At 43.3% G+C, this 19,826-nt stretch overlaps 1 protein-coding gene across 1 annotated transcript in view; it reads right to left on the bottom strand.

Annotated features, from left to right (window-relative positions):
• Nucleotides 1-343: 343 nt before the first annotated feature.
• LOC142380470 (beta-1,4-galactosyltransferase 3) overlaps nucleotides 344-19,826 on the bottom strand; it is a 36,383-nt gene continuing 16,900 nt past the window's right edge. The window contains exons 2-7 of the mRNA XM_075466353.1: nucleotides 17,796-18,824; nucleotides 12,179-12,414; nucleotides 7,527-7,714; nucleotides 7,318-7,440; nucleotides 7,112-7,216; nucleotides 344-2,095 (exon numbers count right to left, since the gene is read on the bottom strand). Coding sequence (XP_075322468.1) covers nucleotides 1,888-2,095; nucleotides 7,112-7,216; nucleotides 7,318-7,440; nucleotides 7,527-7,714; nucleotides 12,179-12,414; nucleotides 17,796-18,069 — 1,134 coding nt within the window. The 5' untranslated portion in view covers nucleotides 18,070-18,824 and the 3' untranslated portion in view covers nucleotides 344-1,887. The remainder of the gene's footprint in view (nucleotides 2,096-7,111; nucleotides 7,217-7,317; nucleotides 7,441-7,526; nucleotides 7,715-12,178; nucleotides 12,415-17,795; nucleotides 18,825-19,826) is intronic.

The following is a 19,826-nucleotide window of genomic DNA, read 5'->3' as shown; positions in this document are numbered from 1 at the left end:
CTGTGTCAGTCAGTCCAGCAGCTGACATTTATTTCAACTGAGACAAAAAGAGGCATTTTTTAAAGTTCACAGTTACAAAATGAATTGAAATGTCCACACAGCACAAATGTGGGCTAGTTTTAACAGAACTGGAGTTTATCTGGACACGGAGATGACGTGATATAATTGATTCAGGGGAGAAAAATCAATTTTTAACCCTACTTTGTACTGTGTGTCTTGATGTCTTTCTGTTTGTATGGACCTTGAGTCTGAAGCTATAGCTTCTTGAATCTTGACAGCAAATTCATTCGACTTTGTCCCTTTAATATAAAAATATGCAAGCGCTAATAAACCATTCAAAGCATTTATTTTTTTCCATCATCTGTTTATTAATGAATTTAAGGCCACTCTGGACTGTGCAGAAGTCATAATGAGAGCAGAAAGCAACCTACAGCCCATGATTACTGCTCTCTGCTGAAACTGAGCTTGTTCACATCAGAATGGAGTCGAACAAAAGCAAAAAGCCATCAGGCCGAGCGGTTCCACGGTGATTAAAACTCTACACGTTACATTCTCTCCTGAGCCGGAAACCTACAGTTCATCTGCGAGTTCCTCCTCCAACAGTTTAAGCTCCTGATGATTAAATCCACAAACACCAGGTGATATATGAAGAAATCTTTCGCGACTTAATCCGCTGCAGCTTTTGACGCCGCCGTCTTTGGTTTCTCCTGCCGGCGGAACCGAACCCGCCGGGTTAAAGGGACCGTTTTTCATCTGTACAATCAAACTCTGTCGGAGTGCGGAGGGAAAAGAAAGAAAGATTTTACGCCGAGGTCGTTTTTCCCGTCCTCCACGGAGGAGGACGAGCAGCTGGATGGTGCAGATGATCGGTTACTGGAACAGCTGGAGCTCTGAAACAGCTGCTGGAGCTCTGAATACAGCGAAGAGTCACAGCCTGAACCCCACTGAGGATCTTTGGGGTGTTCTGGAGAACCTTTTACGCAGCGATCCGATCTGGGAAGCATCGTTTTTATAACTAAGGTGGTCCAACAGACTATCAGTGTGGCCTGTGATTGGTCGGCGTGTATCACAGGTATTTAAGCATCTTTAATGAGAGTCGCGCAGGGTTAAATCGTCCCAGCGTTAGCTCAGACCCACTTCACATGTTCGTTAGCCACTTCAAGCTTCATTTGGATTCCGATTACAGACACAAAAGCAGAATCATCGACATTAGCTCCATTTAAAAGTGCCGCAGGAGCACGTTTACGCGAACAAAGAGACTCCATTTTGATGAGAACACGAGCTCGTGTAAAAGGCGGAGCGCTGATCAAGACCTGCTCTATTTGACAGGAAATACACAGAAGATAAATTCAACCAAACGTTGAAATGTGAAGTCACGACCCGACAGGCTGAGCTGAATCCTCTGATCGCCGCTAACATGCTAAAGCTACAAACAGAAGCCGTTGCCCTGCCGCGAGGGGCTTCGGGAAAAAGTCACGACAGCTCTGAAAACGTGGGAAGATCTGGGAGCGGCGACCTCGGATTCAGCACGTGAGAGACGGGGCGGATATGTGGGCAAACTCGCCGCCTTCACCTGTGCAAAGAAGTCCGACTCTGTGGCGGCAGAGAGCGACGCGTCGCCTTCACACCGCAAGAATCGACTCAAAGTAAGGTACGAGTGAAAAGAAAAGACAAGAATTTAAGGCCTCGCGGCGTTTACGCAGTCCAACGTTACCTCCCTTTCTGTGGAAGAATAAATCAGAACGTGACGGGATCGCTGGAGTCAGTTTGGAGCGCCGTCACGCTCGAGTTCAGTTGGCAGATCAGCTGATTCAGTCACCCGTGGAGCGCCCGGCCCCCCGCAGGGCGCCGCGCCGCCTCCCGGGGTTTCGTGGCGGCCCGCGTCCCTCAGAGTTTGGCGGCAGCGCCGGCCGCCGGTTTGTCTGCGGCTTTATGAGGCGGAGCCTGAGGAGGCGGGTGCAGGCCGTCCACCGTGCCGATGTTGACGGTGATGTTGGTGTAGAGCGGCAGGTGCTGCCGCGAGATGACCTCATAATCCACCGTGTTCATCCCGTCCATCTTCCACGTCCCGCGCGTCTTCGCCAGCATGTTGAACCTGAAGACAGAGCAGCCGGTGTTAACTTTGCCCACACACGGTCTTCTCTCTCCATGCGCTGACTTTTATTGCTAAAGCCCTAATGGGTAAACTACCTTTATACGTTTTTAATTTGTTTTCTTTTCAAAATAGTGTTTACAGGACGAGGTCGTCAGAAAAAATACTTTTACATATTCCACTTACAAGAACTGAACTTGGGAAAACTGCCTTTTCATCCTATGCACCAAAAGCTTTGAATGAACTTCAAGCTACTCCAAATCTTGAAGTTCTTCCATCCACAAATTCTTTTAAAGACCTTTTAAAATGATCATTAACTGACCACTGCAATTGTTTTTAATTTCATTCCTTGTTCGCTGTCTGTTTTTTAGTGTCTGTGTAGACTCAGTTTTTAATATGTTTACTTCTGTTTAGATGTGATGTAGTAGTGGTTTTGTCTCGTCTCTTGTGTTTTATTGTGATGCAACTTTTTTTTAAGCCGCCTTCTTGGCCTGGACTCCCTGGCAGAAGAGTTATTGTAACTCACTGGGACCATTTCCTGGTTAAAGAAAGGTTAAATAAAATAAAATAAAACATGAACTAAAACAGCTGGGACCTTTTGGGATGAGATGTTTGAGCAGGAGGAGAATCGATTTAACCGACTGAAACGTGTCCGACTCCACGGGGATTTGTGACCGCGTGACTCGGGTATCGGGCGAGTCGGACATCTTTGCTTCTTCACGAACGATTTGACAATCAATCTCTGCCGTTACCGGCTTCCTTTACCGCCGAATCCCAACTTAAAACATCTTTTCTGTTTACTTTTTAAATAGGGCTGAGCGAGTTAACTCGTTATTATCGCGTTAACGCATTAATTATTTAACGTCAATAAATGTTTTATCACGCATTAATGCAGGTTTTATATTTGAATTTTTTGGAAGTTTTTTTTTTTTTTTTAATTTTTTAAAATATTTTTTGTGGGACTTTTGTGCCTTTAATGGAAAGTTCAGAGACAGGAAGCAGGGGGCAGAGAGAGGGGGAACAACCCGCAGCACAGGGCCGTCCGATGTGGGACTCGAACCGGGGCCAGTTGCAGCGAGGACTATAGCCTCAACCCACTACAACCTGTTTTATTATTTATGCTCACAGGCTTTTATTTTGTAAAAGTCTGTTGCTCACAGGCTTTTATTCTGTAAAAGTCTGCTGCAGTCTGCTGTGGAACAGGAAAAGAAAGTAATCGGCGGATCCACCAAACATGGAGAAGGGTACGGAACTTTTACTCGGCCATTTTCATTTTAAAGTTCTTCCAGACGGCGGAGTCGACAGAACCAAAGTCATCTGTAAACACTGCCAAGTTGAATTGTCTTCTCAGCGTAGTAGTTCCAGTCTAAAATATCACTTAAAGGCAAAACACACAACTGATAGCAGCAAGTCATTCAAGGAAACAGACAGTGGAGCGAGGCTTCTACATAAAAACTACAGAAAGATGCTGATGTTAAAAGTGTGTTTGCACAACAAATGTTATGGCACTTTCATTCATATGGCAGCACATTTAAAATAAAGCTAAAGGCTAAAAGCTATACACTACTTTTGGATTCATTTTTGGATTCTGCGTACAAATGAGATTAATCGTGATTAATCAGGGAAATCATGTGATTAATCAGATTAAACATTTTAATCGTTGCCCAGCCCTAATTTTAACTCTTTGAACGCCAAAAGATTTCATTTCGTTAAAGAAAAACTTCACGTTTTGACATTTCAAACGTCTGCAGCTTAAAAACGGATGCGTTTAATCACCTAATTTGCATGTGGTGACATCACTGATGACATCACTGATCCTTTTCTAAACTCCTGAACACATCTATGGATAAAGCTTTTTCTGTTTTTTGGGTAACTTTATCCACATAAAAACAACAGGATCAAAATCCAATGTGATGTCATCAGTGATGTCACCACATGTAGATTAAGGGATTAAATTCATGAACCTCGGGTCACACTCAGCATATTTCCCTTTCATCTCTGACTGTTTCTAAGCTGCAGCTACGTCTTTGTGTCAGAATATAAAGTTTCCTTAAAAAATGTCGGCGTTTACAGGATTAAAATCAGTTTTTATTTAAAAGCTGCTCTGACAGAAGCCAAACAGGACGCAACACCTGCCTCCGTCTTCCCGTCTGCTGAGTCACGTGACGAACGAGCTCCTGGAATCAGTCAGGAGCTCGTTTCCTTCCGAATAAAAACTCCTCAAACAGACAAACTCCTTGATTCATCCAGAATAAGTGAGTAACATTTGTCTTGTGTGCCATTCTGCTTTTTGCTATATTTTGACTGCTAAGTAAGCTTGCTGCTGTTTTAGTTTCACTGTGTGATAGCAGCTACCTAACTTACCGCACTTACTCTAGCACTAGTTATGCTCTTAGCTGTTTGGTTTTGGAAGGAAATGCACTTATGAGTTCTTTTGCCTACCGATGTGGAACCCACTTATTGAAAGTCGCTTTGGACAAAAGCGTCTGTAAAATGACCGTAATGTAATGTAGTTGGCTAGGGCCACAAAAATAAAGCGTTTTGCTTCTCAGAACAATATGCGTTCAACAGAGTAATACATTTGCATCACAAAATGGTTCTCCAGGAAAAAGTCAGACCTCACAATGGTTTGGCTCTATTTTCTCTCCCTTCGTATCACTGCCTGCTGCCGCCTGCCGCGCCTGTTACGGTGTTTGCTATTTAATTAATTATTTATTTAATCAATTTTCATAATTTAATAAATAATAATTATAAACATAATATTATTAAAATAATAATATATTTTAATATATTGAAATAATATAGTTTATCAAATATTATAAAAATAGATAATATTTTTATAAAATATATCAAATATATTTTATACATGGCGCTAGCCAAAGAGAAAATAGGTCCAAGAGATTGTGAGGTCTGACTTTTTCCTGGAGAACCATTTTGTGATGCAAATGTATTACTCTGTTGAACGCATATTGTTCTGAGAAGCAAAACGCTTTATTTTTTAAACCCCAGCCAACTAGCCGGACTACCTTCATCAACACCAAAACGAGGCTGGAACTCTGCTCACAGGACGCAGCAGGGGGTAAGAAGATGTTCAGAAATGATGTTGCTGATATGGGATGTTATACAGCTTCATGTCAAAAGAGGCAAACTATCCCTTTAAACTTCCAAAACCAAACAGATAAGAGCATAACTAGTGCTAGAGTGAAGCCTGATTTATGGTCGGAAACCAGGTCGTCTGCGTGTGTCGCAGTTAACGCAGACATGCCCCCCCCCCACGCAGACACTACGCAGACACTCTGGTGCACCTCCCCAAAATTGTAACTCACCGCAGACAGTGTCGCCAAAAAAAAAAAAATCACAAGAAGTCGCTATTGGCTCTCTGAAAAGTCGCTAGAAGTCGCTAGATTGCGTCATGACGTCATAAGTGACGTAACCACGCCCATATTATATATTTTCGCTCCTACCCGAGCCGAAATCAGCCGGCCTGAAGCTGATTTCAGCTCTAAACTCTGTAAACTTTAGCAACATTTGAAACATTTTCAGGTGAGAAAGTAGTCGTTTAGATCCCCAACGTGTTAAAAACCTGCCAAAATACCGGCTATTTACAATTTTGTTCCAACGAATTCGGCGCTACTAAAGCTAGCCGCAGTGAGCAACGCACTTCCTGTTATTTTGACAAAATAAAATACCCGTTGCCTTTTATCATAGGGAAAGCCATTACGATAAAAATGTGCTTTTGTTTTGAAAACAGGAAGTGAACCTACCCTCGTTGTAGCTAGCTTGAAACTGCCGTTTTGACAGGAAATGACGGTATGCCGGGTTGCCGCCGTCCTGCAGTGCTTCTGTCTCAGCTTGTATGGTGTCGCGGAGCAACTGATTTGTTACTCACAAAACAAGTTAAATTGTCGCTAGATTCAGCCAGATTGAGCCCGAAAGTCGCTAAGTCGCTAGATTATTATTTTTTGTCGCCAGAGATGGCCAAAAGTCGCTAAATCTAGCGACAAAGTCGTTAAATTGGCAACACTAAGTGTCGCAGACACCGCCGCAGGGAGGAGAGAAAGGAGGCCTCTGATTGGTCAACTCTACATCCGCTCTACACTATGCGTATTTCCGGTTTGCTAACCGGCTGACGCTAACCGTGCTAACCGTGACGCTTCTTTCGCCTCTCTGCCAGCTCCAGTAGTAGCAATATTTCTTCTATTTCTAGATCGATCAGCTGCATCTCAATCAAAGTGCGCATTCGTCCAGTCGCCATTGTTGTTGAATGACCTCTGTAACCGTAACACCCACAATCCTAGCTTGATCGTGATTGTCCCTCTTGCGTTGTGGCGTGGGATTAACATAGCGCAGACCGCGCTTCAAGGCATAAATCAAAAATAACTGCGTCGTGTCTGCGACAAGCTCACTGCGACACACTGCTGCGAAGTATACACGAGCCTTAAGTGCGGTAAGTTAGGTAGCTGCTATCACACAGTGAAACTAAACCAGCAGCAAGCTTACTTAGCAGTCAAAATATAGCAAAAAGCAGAATGGTACACAAGACAAATGTTACTTACTTATTCTGGATGAATCAAGGAGTTCACAGTCCCTCCAAAAGTTAAAAACACACACATACACACAACTAGCCGGACTACCTTCATCAACACCAAAACGAGGCTGGAACTCTGCTCACAGGACGCAGCAGGGGGTAAGAAGATGTTCAGAAATGATGTTGCTGATATGGGATGTTACACAGCTTCATGTCAAAAGAGGCGAACTGTCCCTTTAATCTTCTCCTCCCATCTGGACAGTTTTTTTTTAGAAGCTTTGTTTCTGATTGAATTTATTTTGTAGATCAGGTTTTATTCTACGGATGAATAATTAGACGTGATTGGCTGCTGCCGGAGCGCTTCGACCTCTTTCAGCTTTAGGATCTTTCGCGTGTTTTTTAGCGGATACGATGTTGCTCTGTTGGATGTTATCGGTGCAACTAAAGCAACCTGACCCGATATCTGTGTGGACTTTAAGGACCTTCGGTACCTCTTTGGGTTCACTTCGTTGCCGCGGTCCAGCTTGTGTTTGATCATCTTGTAGCGGCCGACCTTCAGCGACGGGCGGGTGATGTACATCCCAGCCAGAGACACCCTGAGAACACAAACCAGCAGCATGAAAGCCTCGTCTAAAGATGTAAAACTCTGCTCTGAATCGAGGTTTGATGGCGGGATGCGTCGCCCGTGCCGTCTCACCTGGTTCCAATATCATCGTCCTCGCCACCCCAGCCCCAGTAGTTGTTGGGAAAGCCGTTCATCTTGAGGTAGTGCAGCGGCGACAGAGCGGACACGCCTCCAAAGTACATCTTGTACGGAAGCCTGGAGGGGACGAAGAGCACAGAAACAAATGGTTAGCCTCCCACAGAACGAGCCGCCCACGAGGAGCCGACGCTACGCAAACCTACTTGTAGCCGAACTTGTCCATGGCGATGGCCGCGTGCTTGGGGTTGGCGTCGCACACGTACAGATTGCGATCGTCCTCGGGAATGAGGTCGACGTCGTGGAAGAAGAGGCAGTCCCAGTCCTCCTCCATCATGGCCTCCCGGAAACCTGCGTTCATCAGCTTGGCTCTGTTGAAGGTGTAGTTTCCACTCTGCGGAGCAAAAAGAAAACGAGCTCTGGGACCAGTTCTGTGCCTTCTCACTAGGGTTGCAAAATTCCCGGAATTTTCAAAGACGGAAACTTTCCATGGGAATTTAAGGGAATAAACTGGGAATTTATGGGAATAAACTGGGAATTTTCAAAATTGAAGGTTGGCTCTTCTAGGGAACTTAAATATAGTTGAGGAAAGTATATTTTAGCATAATCATGACTTGAATCTGAGGCCCTTGCACCTGTAGCCTAGCCTGGGAATTCCCATGCTGCTTTGCGATCGATTTCATTCACACTGCAAAGGCAGCCTGGAAACCACCGCCCATATTTTTGCCTGAGTTAGGGAACCAATCACAGAATGGGGGGGGCAGCAAGACGATGACGACGTCTATGCGCGACACCGAAGCTTGTAGAGTGTTAATCCAACATGGCAGCGGACACAACGTTACCGTTCGATGCAGCCTTAGAAAGTGTTTTAAGTAGCTTAGAACGCAAGTTTACTTTTTAAAAAAGAGCAACGTTTGGCGTTGAAAGATTTCATTGCCTTCTTCCTCGTCGAATTTCTGTCGCTCTACATACGTCATCTGGTATAAGTGATACAATTGGCTATGAATCGCGCGCAAAGCAGCATGGGAAGAACCAGACGCCATTTGATAGACATTCGTAGCGCCCAATAAACGGCTCTAGGCATTCGTAAACCACGCCTCAAATACGAGAAAATGCACACCTAGTTCCCAGACCACCATCTCATCCAGATGTGGACGTGTCAGCCAGGCTACCTGCAGCCTCCATCATCCTCCAAATCCCACCATCATCAGCCGCCTCCGAGCGCATCTGGTGTTTGGCAACACCCACACAAAGGTTGGCAACAGGTTCGCGCAAACCTAAAGGCTCTTTGAGCCTGACACAGAGCCACCCTCAACAAGGCTGGAAAGTGACACTGAAGAGGAAGACTCAGAGTTGGATGTTGAGGAAGGGGACGTGTTGTTGGATGTTGATGAGGCCCAGGAAGAGTCTGTTGACTGAGCAAAAATGCAGAGGATTGCTTGAAGGAAGATTTGCATGTTTAATGGGATGTTTTGGAGGAAGAGTGGCATTTTTCATTTAACATTTTGAATTGGACTTTGTGTAGATTTTTGGATTGGCGGGGGGGGGGGGGCATTTTTGAATGAGTGGGGTTAGGGGATGGGTAATATTGAACCCAACACTCCTGTTTTTGTTCATCCACAAAACAAGTAATTAGAACGTGTTCTACTCTTCTTACAAATAAATCTGCTGAAAACATTTTGTATGGATGTTTTCTTATGACTTCTGTTTATATTTATGCTTGGATATAATATATTCCCAGTTAGTTCTCCTAAATTCCCATTAGTTCCCATAATTCCAATGGAAAGTTTCCAATATGGAATGTATCCAATATTCCCAAGCTTAACTTCCCATGGAAATTTACCGGAAATTTTCCGAATGACTATTTTTTACTTTTACTTGAGTCATATTATTCTAAAGTAACAGTACTTTTACTTGAGTACATTTTTTGGCTGCTCTACCCACCTCTGGATGTTTGGTGTCGTTTTATCTGCAGAGCGAATGACTAAACTCTGACGTATCCATGCGTCTGGGTTAAATCTTTGTTGTTTCTACACAACGTGCACAAGACGCGTCTCACATAAAATGGCTCCTTGGAGCGATTAGATCAGGGGTCTCAAACTGATCCGTGAAAGGGCCGGAGTGGCTGCAGGTTTCTGTTCCAACCCTGCAGCAGCACAGCTGACGTGTTTCATTCAATCAACTGAACTGGTTAAGACCTTCAGCACGGATAAAACACTTCAGCTCATCGTTTCAGGTCGTTTACATGAAGAAACACCACAAACAGACAGATTAAATCCTACTCCTCTGATCCACCAGAGGGCGCTCTGCATCCATCCTGAACTGAAATGCAGTTTCCCTGCTCACAAAGAATGGAGAGCTCTGTCATTTTCATCGTAGCTGCACTGTAAGATCATTTAACGATTCAATTCTGGCTCCCACAGACCTGTTAGTTGGTCTTTAAGAAGCCGTCCTATCCTCCCACTCTTTAAATGTTTGAACTTGTTATAAAAGACACCTGTCCACACACAAAAGAGTGAAGTGTGGACTGGTATGATGATATGATCTGTATGAGCACAATAAATCGAAATCCTTTGAACAATTGAGATCCTCTTTTGGACTCTCTTCAGCGCACCTTTTTAAATATCTACAGGTTAGAGATTATATCAGAGTACAACTGGGTGGGAAACTCCAGATAGATACTATGATGCGAGAAAAACATAATTCTAAGGGTTTTCTGTCCTTTGCCTATAACAGACTCATGAGCCTTACAGAAAGTAAAGTCCTTAATGCAAAGGTTAAATGGGAAGTGGACATCGGCTATTCGTTCGAGGACTCTGAATGGAAGCTGATTTGTGATAGTTCTCAGTCCTTCTATAATAACTGGCCCAAAATTTTAAAGTTTAACCTTATACACAGGGTTCACCTGACACCTCAACGCCTTCACAACACAAGTAGTAGCTATTCAGAATATTGTCCTAGATGTAAGACGGAAAAAGGGACTCTTCTACGTATGTTATGGACATGTAGTTGTCTGGAACATTACTGGAGGTCCATCTTAAACAATATTAAAGGAATTGTGTGGGTACAACACAACCCTGACTGACGCTACTGGGGGACGTCTCAGTTTTATCAATCAATGTGAGGGACAAAGTTCGCTTTAGCTTACTGGCTAATTGCAGCTAATAAATGTTTAGCCATTCGCTGGAAAAGTGGGGAGCCCCCTGGTGTTTCCTTGTGGCTTAAAGAGCTCCATCATACTTACCCTCAGAAAAGTATGGAAGCCCGTTTCCGCCACTTTATAAAAATACATTTAGAAATACTATCTCATAATTATGAATTAGTATCTCATAATTTCGAGTTAGTATCTCATAATTGGGGGTCCTAGCAGCGAAGCTGCAGGAACCCATTGAGTTAGTAGCTTTTCCTATTATTATTGATCCGTTTCTGCTGCAATTGAAGTCTATGGCAGCCCCATGAACGCTATGGTAAAAAGTTGTGAAATTTGGCACACGTAATCAGCCAAGTGCCAAAGCCAATATCAAGAATTTTCATGCACCAAGAGCTTACTCTCTAGCGCCACCAACACGCCAAAGTTCAAAGTGCATTCAGCCTAATAACTTTGGACTACTTGGTCCAAATTTCACAAACAAGGCATCGTTGGAATCCTTGGATCATGACGAGTCCAACGCACCCTATGACGTCAATTTGCGTATACTTAGATTTTCCGCCATTTTGAATTTTATCAAAAAGCTTAAAAAAGCATTTCAGGTCACAGTGATTGTCCAATTATCACGAAACTTGGCATATAGACTCTTAAGACCAAGCCGCACAAAAGTTATCGTGTGGAATTTTTAATTAGGCTTCCGATTTTCCATAAAAGCCAATCAAACTCGAGGTTGACGCCCCCAAACCGGAAGTGAGGTCATATCTTGGCAACCATTTGATATCATGACGTCAAACTTATGACACAGACTCAAGACTGCTAAGGTAAGTGGCCCAAGAAGACTGGTGACGTTCGGCCTATAGGTGGCGCTATATGTAGCAAAAATGCATTTTTGCTCATATCTTTGGACCCCTTGGTCCACATTTCACAAATGAGGTACCAGTAGAATCCCTGGATAAGGACGAGGTCAAAGCACATCATGACGTCATTTGCGCCATCTTGGATTGTCCGCCATTTTGAATTTAAACAAAAACCTTCAAAAAGCATTTCAGGCCACTCAGATTGTCCAATCTCCACGAGACTTGGCACATAGAATCTTCAGACCAAGCCGCACATAAGTTATTATGTGGATTTTTTTGTTTAGCTTCCGTGTAACCGCGGCAGCCAATCAAACTCCATGCCGAAACGCGCAAATGGGACATTTGGCCGTATCTCTGCGATGCATTGATATATCGATGCCTAACTTGGTGCATGGACTCATGACGCCTTCCTGAGCGGCCCAAGCCTTCCCTATTGTGCCATTCTGCTAGGACCCCCACATCGCTGCTTGCAGCTATATTTATGAATTAGTATCTCATAATTATGATATAATTATTAAGTGGCCCGTTTCCGCCACTTAATAAAAATAAATTTTGACTTGATACTATCTCATATTTTTTACTTATGATCTCATAATTATGAATTAGTATCTCAGCACTTTTACCATTTCTGAATTGTGTTTTATGTTTTGTTTTATGTATTGTTGTTTTTATCCTGTTGTGAAGCACTTTGAGTACCAGTTGTCTATTGTAAAGGGCTTTATAAATAAAGTTTGATTGATTGATTGTTGTTGTGTCTCACAGCTGAAGTATAACTGGGATGAAAACAACAGGCCTCTCCGTTCTTTTTAGGGGGGTAAACGGTGCACCAAACACTGATTTCCCGCAGTCTCACCTGGTGAATGACGTATATCCCGTAGCTGAGCTGCTGCCGCTGCAGGAAGGGATGCAGGTAGTAGAGCAGGAACTTGAGGTGGTGCTCTCGGTGTCTGTGGGGGATGATGATGGCCGTCCTGTGCCTGGCCAAGCAGTCCGGCGGCCTGTAGCGTCCTCCGCGCACCACCAGCGGGTTCTTCCTCTGGACCTCCGCCAGAGTGAGGCCCGAAGGGAAGCTGACGTGGATCGGCCCGCCTGCGAACACACATTAAAGCCTGTGGTCAGTACCAGCAGGAAGCAGCTCGCTTAATGGAGCAGATGCAAACGCTGTGGTAGGACGGCGGGAGATTGAAGAGTTCCCTCCGAGTCCGATGCAAAGAGCAGTCAAATGTACAAAGAATCTGCTCCACAAAGCTCGGGGGGAAGCCCTAAACTCAGCTTGTTGAGCGCAAACTGCTCGTACGTTCACTTTGGCAGCACGGGGACAGGAAAAGCCAGTTCCAGGGTGGTGTTGTGATGGGAAAATGCCATTTTTAAGACATTTTTAAATCCAGGTTAAAAACATTTCTTTTCTCATGTGTTGATGCATGAAATCTGCAGGATATCTTTGAACTTATCTGGACTGTTGCTTGTTTTTAAAATGAATTAAAATGATTTTATTTCTTTCTCTTTATATTCTTTTATGCATTTTTAATGCTTCTTACACTCCCTGCTGCAATGCTTTTATTTTATGTGAAGCACTTTGAATTGTTTTGTACGGAAGCATATTGCATTCACTAAAAAAATAATAAAAATAATAATAATAATAATAATAATAAAAAAAAACTCTGGTTTTTCTGTCGAATTTATTTTTTGGTTTGTTTTTCGTGGTAATTTTTTTTTTTTAGTTTAGAAAGCAACATTCAACGCATTCATTTCTTTATGAGGGCTCGATTTAATGGAAGCAAACGTGACTGGTTTGTTTAGTTTAATCAAGTTTTACTTTGACCTGGGTTTAAGACACTGGGAGACAGTCCCGTCTTTAAGTCATGTAGATGGTAGAACCCGTTCAGATCTCCTAGACATAGCAGTGTTTCAAAGTGTTCAAGACGGGGCAGGGATGGGCGGGTTAGGGTTAGGAGCCACCTTAGGTCCACCGGAGTCACTTGCAGGCTGGATAATCTCGCGGGATTTCAAAGTATCTCGATATTTCCGAAAAAAATTACCCCGAGAAACAGGGAGAAAACATTACCATGACAAACAGAAAAAAATACCCCCCAAAAAACAGAAAAAAATTACCACGAAAAACAGAAAAAAATAGCCAGAAAAAATTACCGCGAAAAACAGAAAAATTACCGCGAAAAACAGAAAAAAAATAGCCAGAAAAACAGAAAAAATTACCGCAAAAAAACCCAGAAAAAAATGGCCAGAAAAACAGAAAAAAAATCCATGAAAAACAGACAAAAATAGCCAGAAAAATTACCAGGAAAAGCAGAAAAAATAGGCCAAAAAAACAGAAAAAAATTCCACGAAAAAACAGAAAAGATTACTGCAAAAAAACAGAAAAAAATTACCCAGAAAAACAGAAAAAAATAGCCAGAAAAACAAACCCAAAAATAATTTAGAAAGAAAAACAGAAAAAATTACCCTGAAAAACAAACCCAAAAATAACTTAGAAAGAAAAACCGGAGTTTTTTTTTTTTTTTCCTGTAAGTGAATGCAACAAGCTTCCGTAGATTTGGACATGAAATGTGCTATACAAATAAAACTGATTTGATTTTGATTTGATTTCAGAGCACCTTCAGCTGGTTTCTGTTCAGCTGCTGACAGCAGGTGTGGTTACGCCTCAGAGAGACTCAGGAAATCAAACATGACCTTCACCATGATGGACGCCTGCTTCCACACGGCATGCAAAGCTGTATCTAACAGGATCCTACAGCCGGGGTGAAATGTAACAAGGGTGTGGAACAAACTGACGGATGTTAGCCCGATTCTTTCAGTGGAAGCCCAAAAACAAGCTGCAGAAATCTCAAGTCAAACAAAGTATTAGTATCAGCACACACTGGCATTTTTGCTCTTCCAGAAAACTATACCCTATACTCCACTAAAGAATTGGAAGTAACAGCTTTTACCTCCTGTAATCGCTAAACGCCACCTCCGTCTGAATTGGAAATCCAGAACAGCTCCTTCCAGCACACAATGGATCAAAGAGTCATTTCAGTAGAGAAAATTAGATATTGAAGTAGAAGAAACTTGAGCAATTTTTACAGCAAACAGCAGCCATTTATGGACTTTTTACCCTAACCCCCTCCCCCTTCTTTCTTTTTATTTATTTATTTTTCTTTCTATTATTTATGTAATTTATCTGTTATGTTTATGCGGACAGTTTAATCATCTTAAACAGACTATGACATAAATCCTTTTTCATTGTATAATCTATTTGGCCGTTTTTTTTGACTGTTTGTTCTTAAAACATAAAAATATAATCTAAATCTCAGGGTGTATACAAACATGTTTAATGACAACACCATTTTATACCGCTATATGCAAGTGCCTCTGTTACTCTTGTATACACATCAATAAAAAAATATTTAAATAAAAAATATTTTTATATATTTGTATAAATAAAAAAAATTATATTTATAAAATATAAAAAATTTTTTAGAAAATAGTTATTATTAGAATAAATATTATTATTCATTATTATATATTTATAATAAATATACATACGTATAAACAAAAACCTGGTCACAGGTGAAGTATAGCAGGAGATCTGTCAGCCCGAGCCCCGACACCTGGAAACATTTCATACTTATATTCACCTTTATCTCACAGAGGACAGTTTTTAGTGACATGAGCAGCCTTCATCATGTTCTGTGGATGAGATAAAATTAGTGCGAGTTGTTTTAGGCGTGAATCTACTGTCCCAGGCCTGTCTGACCCAACAGAGACGCTTTATCTGACCCAGTTATTATGTCATTATGTATAAAAGCATAAACTTTCCTCACTTTTGTCCTGTGGGATCATTTGAATCTTAACTAACTGAAATTCAGTGTTTTAATCTTGAACTTTTCTGCAAAAAGAACAGTTTTATTACTCATGTTTAGGTACAGTACATTTATTTTGTCCAGTTTCCTCAAATGTTTTAAGGACACGCTGCACACCATGCTGAGATTTGCCAAGTTTTCAGCTAACAGCTCTTTGGGAATCACCTTGTTGCTGCAGAAATCCTGTTTTCTGTCTGTCACACTGTGTTATCTTTGCTGTTTTTCACACAGGCAGCTAAAGAAATGGGAACAAATCTTAATTCCAGTCTAAAACCCACAAAGAGCTTCTAGATTATTCATTTCTGGTGCCATAAAACGGTTTAATCACGTAATTTATATTAATTGCTCCATAATTAGTCATTAGATTATATCTTATATTTCTTTTTAAGCTTTAAATTGAATCTTATTTACTTTTTCTTGATGTTGAATAACATATAATTCTTATTATTGTCTCGTTTTTTTCTACTTTTAGACGTGATAACATTCATTATTTTGGGATTAGGATTTTTTTAAACTGAATTTCTTATATTAATTTGACTCTTTTGGTAACTGAAAGCAGTTTTAATGTAAATGTACAAAAAAGTTGAAACTATGAAGCTGTTTTTCACAGATGCAGCTAAAGAAATGGGAACAAATGATAGCGTCGGAGGTAATCAGGAAAGATAAAAAAGGAGTTTTGGAGCCCATGTGACACTTTAACAGATCCGTTTCTAAAAGAGGAACTCTGCCGCTTCCAGAGTCGGTAATCAGAAGTGTGCTGATGGATTCCTCACTAATCAGGTTAAAGTACAGATGACCTGAGTCAGGACAACATCACCATTCATCCTCCCCTTGTTTGATCCGCCTCATTGTTAAACAACGACCGTTTGAATCCATGTTTGCAGAGAAACAAACCAAAAACCAACACTGATGTCACCACGAATGCAACTCAAACACCATTAGCACACAACCGAGCCGGTTAATTCCTGAGATTATAAAATAAGGGTTTTAATCAGCAGCTCAGCAGGTCAGGGAATGACCACAAACAGAGAGATTCTGACGTCAGCAAGTCAAACAGGATGCGGATCCCTGTCCGCTAAAACAGGACGTCAGGCTCCTTCAAGGATGTTAGATCCGACACCTTCTACAAACGCCTTCGACCGAAAAGGTGGGAAACCGGCCGACGTCGCCGGGAAAGATGAGGACCAACTTCAGAGCTCCTGAGCCGTTCATTTTCATCTTAAACAGGGACGGTCCCTTTGCTATGGGCAATGTGGGCGACCGCCCAGGGCGCACTCAAAAGATGGTAGACTGATCCCAGGCCACAACACAAGCTGCTTCCAATCCTAATAAACTGTATTTCACTCCTAAAATGAACATAGACCCAAATACCTTCATGGAATTAACTGGGTTATGTGAAAAATGTAAAGAAAATAATAAATCTGTGCAGTCATCTCCCTGAATGTGTTTACGTCACGTGACTCCGGTTGGTTGACGGCTGAACGGACGGCGTTAATGGGAAAAGCAAAGGTAATAATGTGGAGTCATCATGGATCATCATCATGGTGAAAGAGCAAAGAAGCCATCAGGTGCCCAGTTTAGAAAGAGAAGAAGAGAAGAAGAGGAGAAACGGGCAGAAGATAAAGGGATGCAGGTTTCTATCAGTGACGTAGGCTAAAGGCTATCTGTTAGCCTCTTGCTAACATGTTGCTATTAGCCACGACTGTGTTTGATTTTTAGTTTTGCTGAACTAGAATTAGAATTCAGGCATCATGTCATGCAGCTAATTTCACCCAAAGGCAGCCTGGTCTGGTTTGTGTTTGCAACAACAAGAAGTCCCGACTGTGGATTATTTTTATTGTTATGAGCTATAGATAGATAGATTAATAGATAAGTACTTTATTCATCTCAATTTGGGAAATTGTTGTGTTGCAGCAGCATACAGTAAAATATATGTAAACAATTAAAGTAAAAACAAGCAAATAGAATAGAATAAAATAAATAAAATAAAAATAGTGAATAAACATTAGTAAACATTAATAAACTATATGCTAAATTAAATAACTTAAATAACTTCTAACATACACTGACATGGCATTTTGTAAGCTACATGTGGTATCTTTTTGCATTTAAGATGATATATATATATAATAAAATAATACAAATAATATAATATGTTGTTGTGTTGGTGGCGGGGGAAGTCTTTTTTTTTGGGGGGGGGGGGGGGGGCGCAGGCAAGGGATGGTTCTAGCCAGGACCGCCGCTGATCGGGACTCTTTGGCTGTGTTCGAAACCGCCTACTACAAACTACAAACTACTCGATCAGACAGTATGCAGAGCGTTTACCCACAATGCATCTCGCTCCTGCCCGAGCCGAAATCAGCCGGCCTGAAGCTGATTTCGCTTAAGCTCTAAACTCTGTACACTTTAGCAACATTTGAAACATTTTCAGGCGAGAAAGTAGTCGTTTAGATCCCCAACCAGGACCGCCGGTGATCTTAAACATCGAATATCTGCAGGAAGAAGCGTGCACGTCTTTAGTCCCGCCCCTGAACCTGATCTACGGACGCCTTTTACGAAAGGAAAGCCTGTTCGGCACCCAGTTTAGAGTGAAACTGGGACGACGCTCACCTATGAAAGGGGAGGTCTTTGGGCAGTAAGGCATGTCGTCCCCGTGGCCGTGCGCTCTGGACAGATGCGACAGGTTGGCGTAGACGTCCCCTCCCACGACGCCGGACGCCGTGCGGTTGCGGAGCGGCGGGCCCGTGGTGTCGGTCTTGCGGAAGATGCGGATGAAGTAGTTGACCCTCTTGTGGTATCCCTCCCGGGACAGCAGCGCCATGACGACCAGCTGGATGCCCAGGAACATGAACAGGTAGCGCCACTTGGACTGCAGCGCGATCATGGCGGCGGGACAGCGATGATTGTCGAGTTTAAAAAGGAGGCAGGTGCACCAAGTGCGTGTTTAGGGTTTAGGGGCGAACAACGCCTGGGCGCCTCGTACGGTGCAAGATCAGCAAAAAAAAAACCAACAGATTCGACTCCGGAAAAGGCACTTTGGGCAGGCGGCTCCTGAGAAAAAGTCCGCCCAGGAGAAGAGAAATCAAAGTGTCCAAACAGCAGGAGGAGAAGGAACGTCCGAACGTCACTGCGTCCGCACGGCTGGTCGGCAGGAGGTTACGCTGCCCTCATCACGTGGTTTCGCCCCCGCTGAATTCCACCGTCAGCCCCGCGCAGCTCATTCTCCGGCGGCCGGCTCCCCCGTCCTCCCTTTGTGAGCTCTAAGCGGCCGTCTGCTCCCCCTCATGGTCTCTCCTGGGGGAGGCCTCCACAGCAACAACCATGACAAAAGGGAGCATGTGCAGCTGTGTGGGCCCGATACTTTACAGAGGATTAGCTTCCACCCACCCTCCGCCGGGCTGGGAGCGGACCATGACCGGCGTGGGGGGGAGTGGTCAGTGGGCCGGTGGATCTGTGTTGGGGGGTGGGGGGGATTTCTTCAGTTGAGAGTGGGGGAGGAGGTGGAGACAGAGGAAGATGATGAGCCCCTCTGTTATTGTCCCGTAATGATGCAATCCACAGCGCTGACACACTTCGAGCGGCTCTCTGGGCCGGCGGCCAGTGGACGGACAGGAACTGGACCGGGACTCCAGCGGCGCTCTGAAACAACACAAAAGAAAAGCAGGAGGGGGAGGAGGGGGGGGGTTACACTGACTGTCATTCTCTGGATAAAAACTACTGATATCAGCTTTTTAGTGCGTGCAGTCCTTTCTGTCACGCCAACAATGGCCCAGTGTGTGCAGCAGAGGCCGAACCGACGGGTTGTGTTTGTTTTCACAGCACGGTCCGAGAGCCTCGGCCAATCAGAGCCGGCGTGAGCTCCGGAGAGCGGACGCCTCCCTGAGGAGAGGCCCGCCGCCGGGCGGCAGGCGGCTGACGGGGAGCTAAACGCCGCAGCGGGGATGAAACATCCCAACCGCGGAGCAAACAAAGTCAACGCCGCCGCAGACCTCGAATCAGCCCCGACCGACCCGGCTCTGCCGCCGCTCGCCGAACACTTCGACACCACTTATTCACAAACCAATTAGCAGTCGTTAAAGTCGTCCGCCTTAAACCTGTAATCCTAATCCCGCTGAAGGCGAGCAGACAAGTGCAGAGGCGCCGGCTTTAAAACTTTAAAAATGCCCTTTTCAGTCCGATTTTAGCCCTAAAAATCAGACTGAAAAGGTCGGAAAACACACCGAGCAGAATCCAAGCTTTTAAATAGGGCTGGGCGAGTTAACTCGTTAATTATTTAACGCCGATAAATATTTTATTGCGCATTAACGCAGGTTTTATTATTATTTTTTTTCCATTCATTTTTTTTTTTTTTAATGTTTTTTCAGGCTTTTATTTTGTAAAAGTTTGTTGCTCACAGGCTTTTATTTTGTAAAAGTCTGTTGCTCACAGGCTTTTATTTTGTAAAAGTCTGCCGCTGTCTGCTGTGGAACAGGAAAAGAAAGTAATCGGAGAAGGGTACGGAACTTTTACTCGGCCATTTTCATTTTAAAGTTCTTCCAGACGGCGGAGTCGACAGAACCAAAGTCATCTGTAAACACTGCCAAGTTGAATTGTCTTCTCAGCGTAGTAGTTCCAGTCTAAAATATCACTTAAAGGCAAAAC

This window comes from Odontesthes bonariensis, chromosome 5 (genome assembly GCF_027942865.1).
Source record: "Odontesthes bonariensis isolate fOdoBon6 chromosome 5, fOdoBon6.hap1, whole genome shotgun sequence".
Classification (NCBI taxonomy): domain Eukaryota; kingdom Metazoa; phylum Chordata; class Actinopteri; order Atheriniformes; family Atherinopsidae; genus Odontesthes; species Odontesthes bonariensis.
Note: the sequence above shows the minus strand (reverse complement) of the source record. Positions and strands in the feature narration are given on the sequence as shown.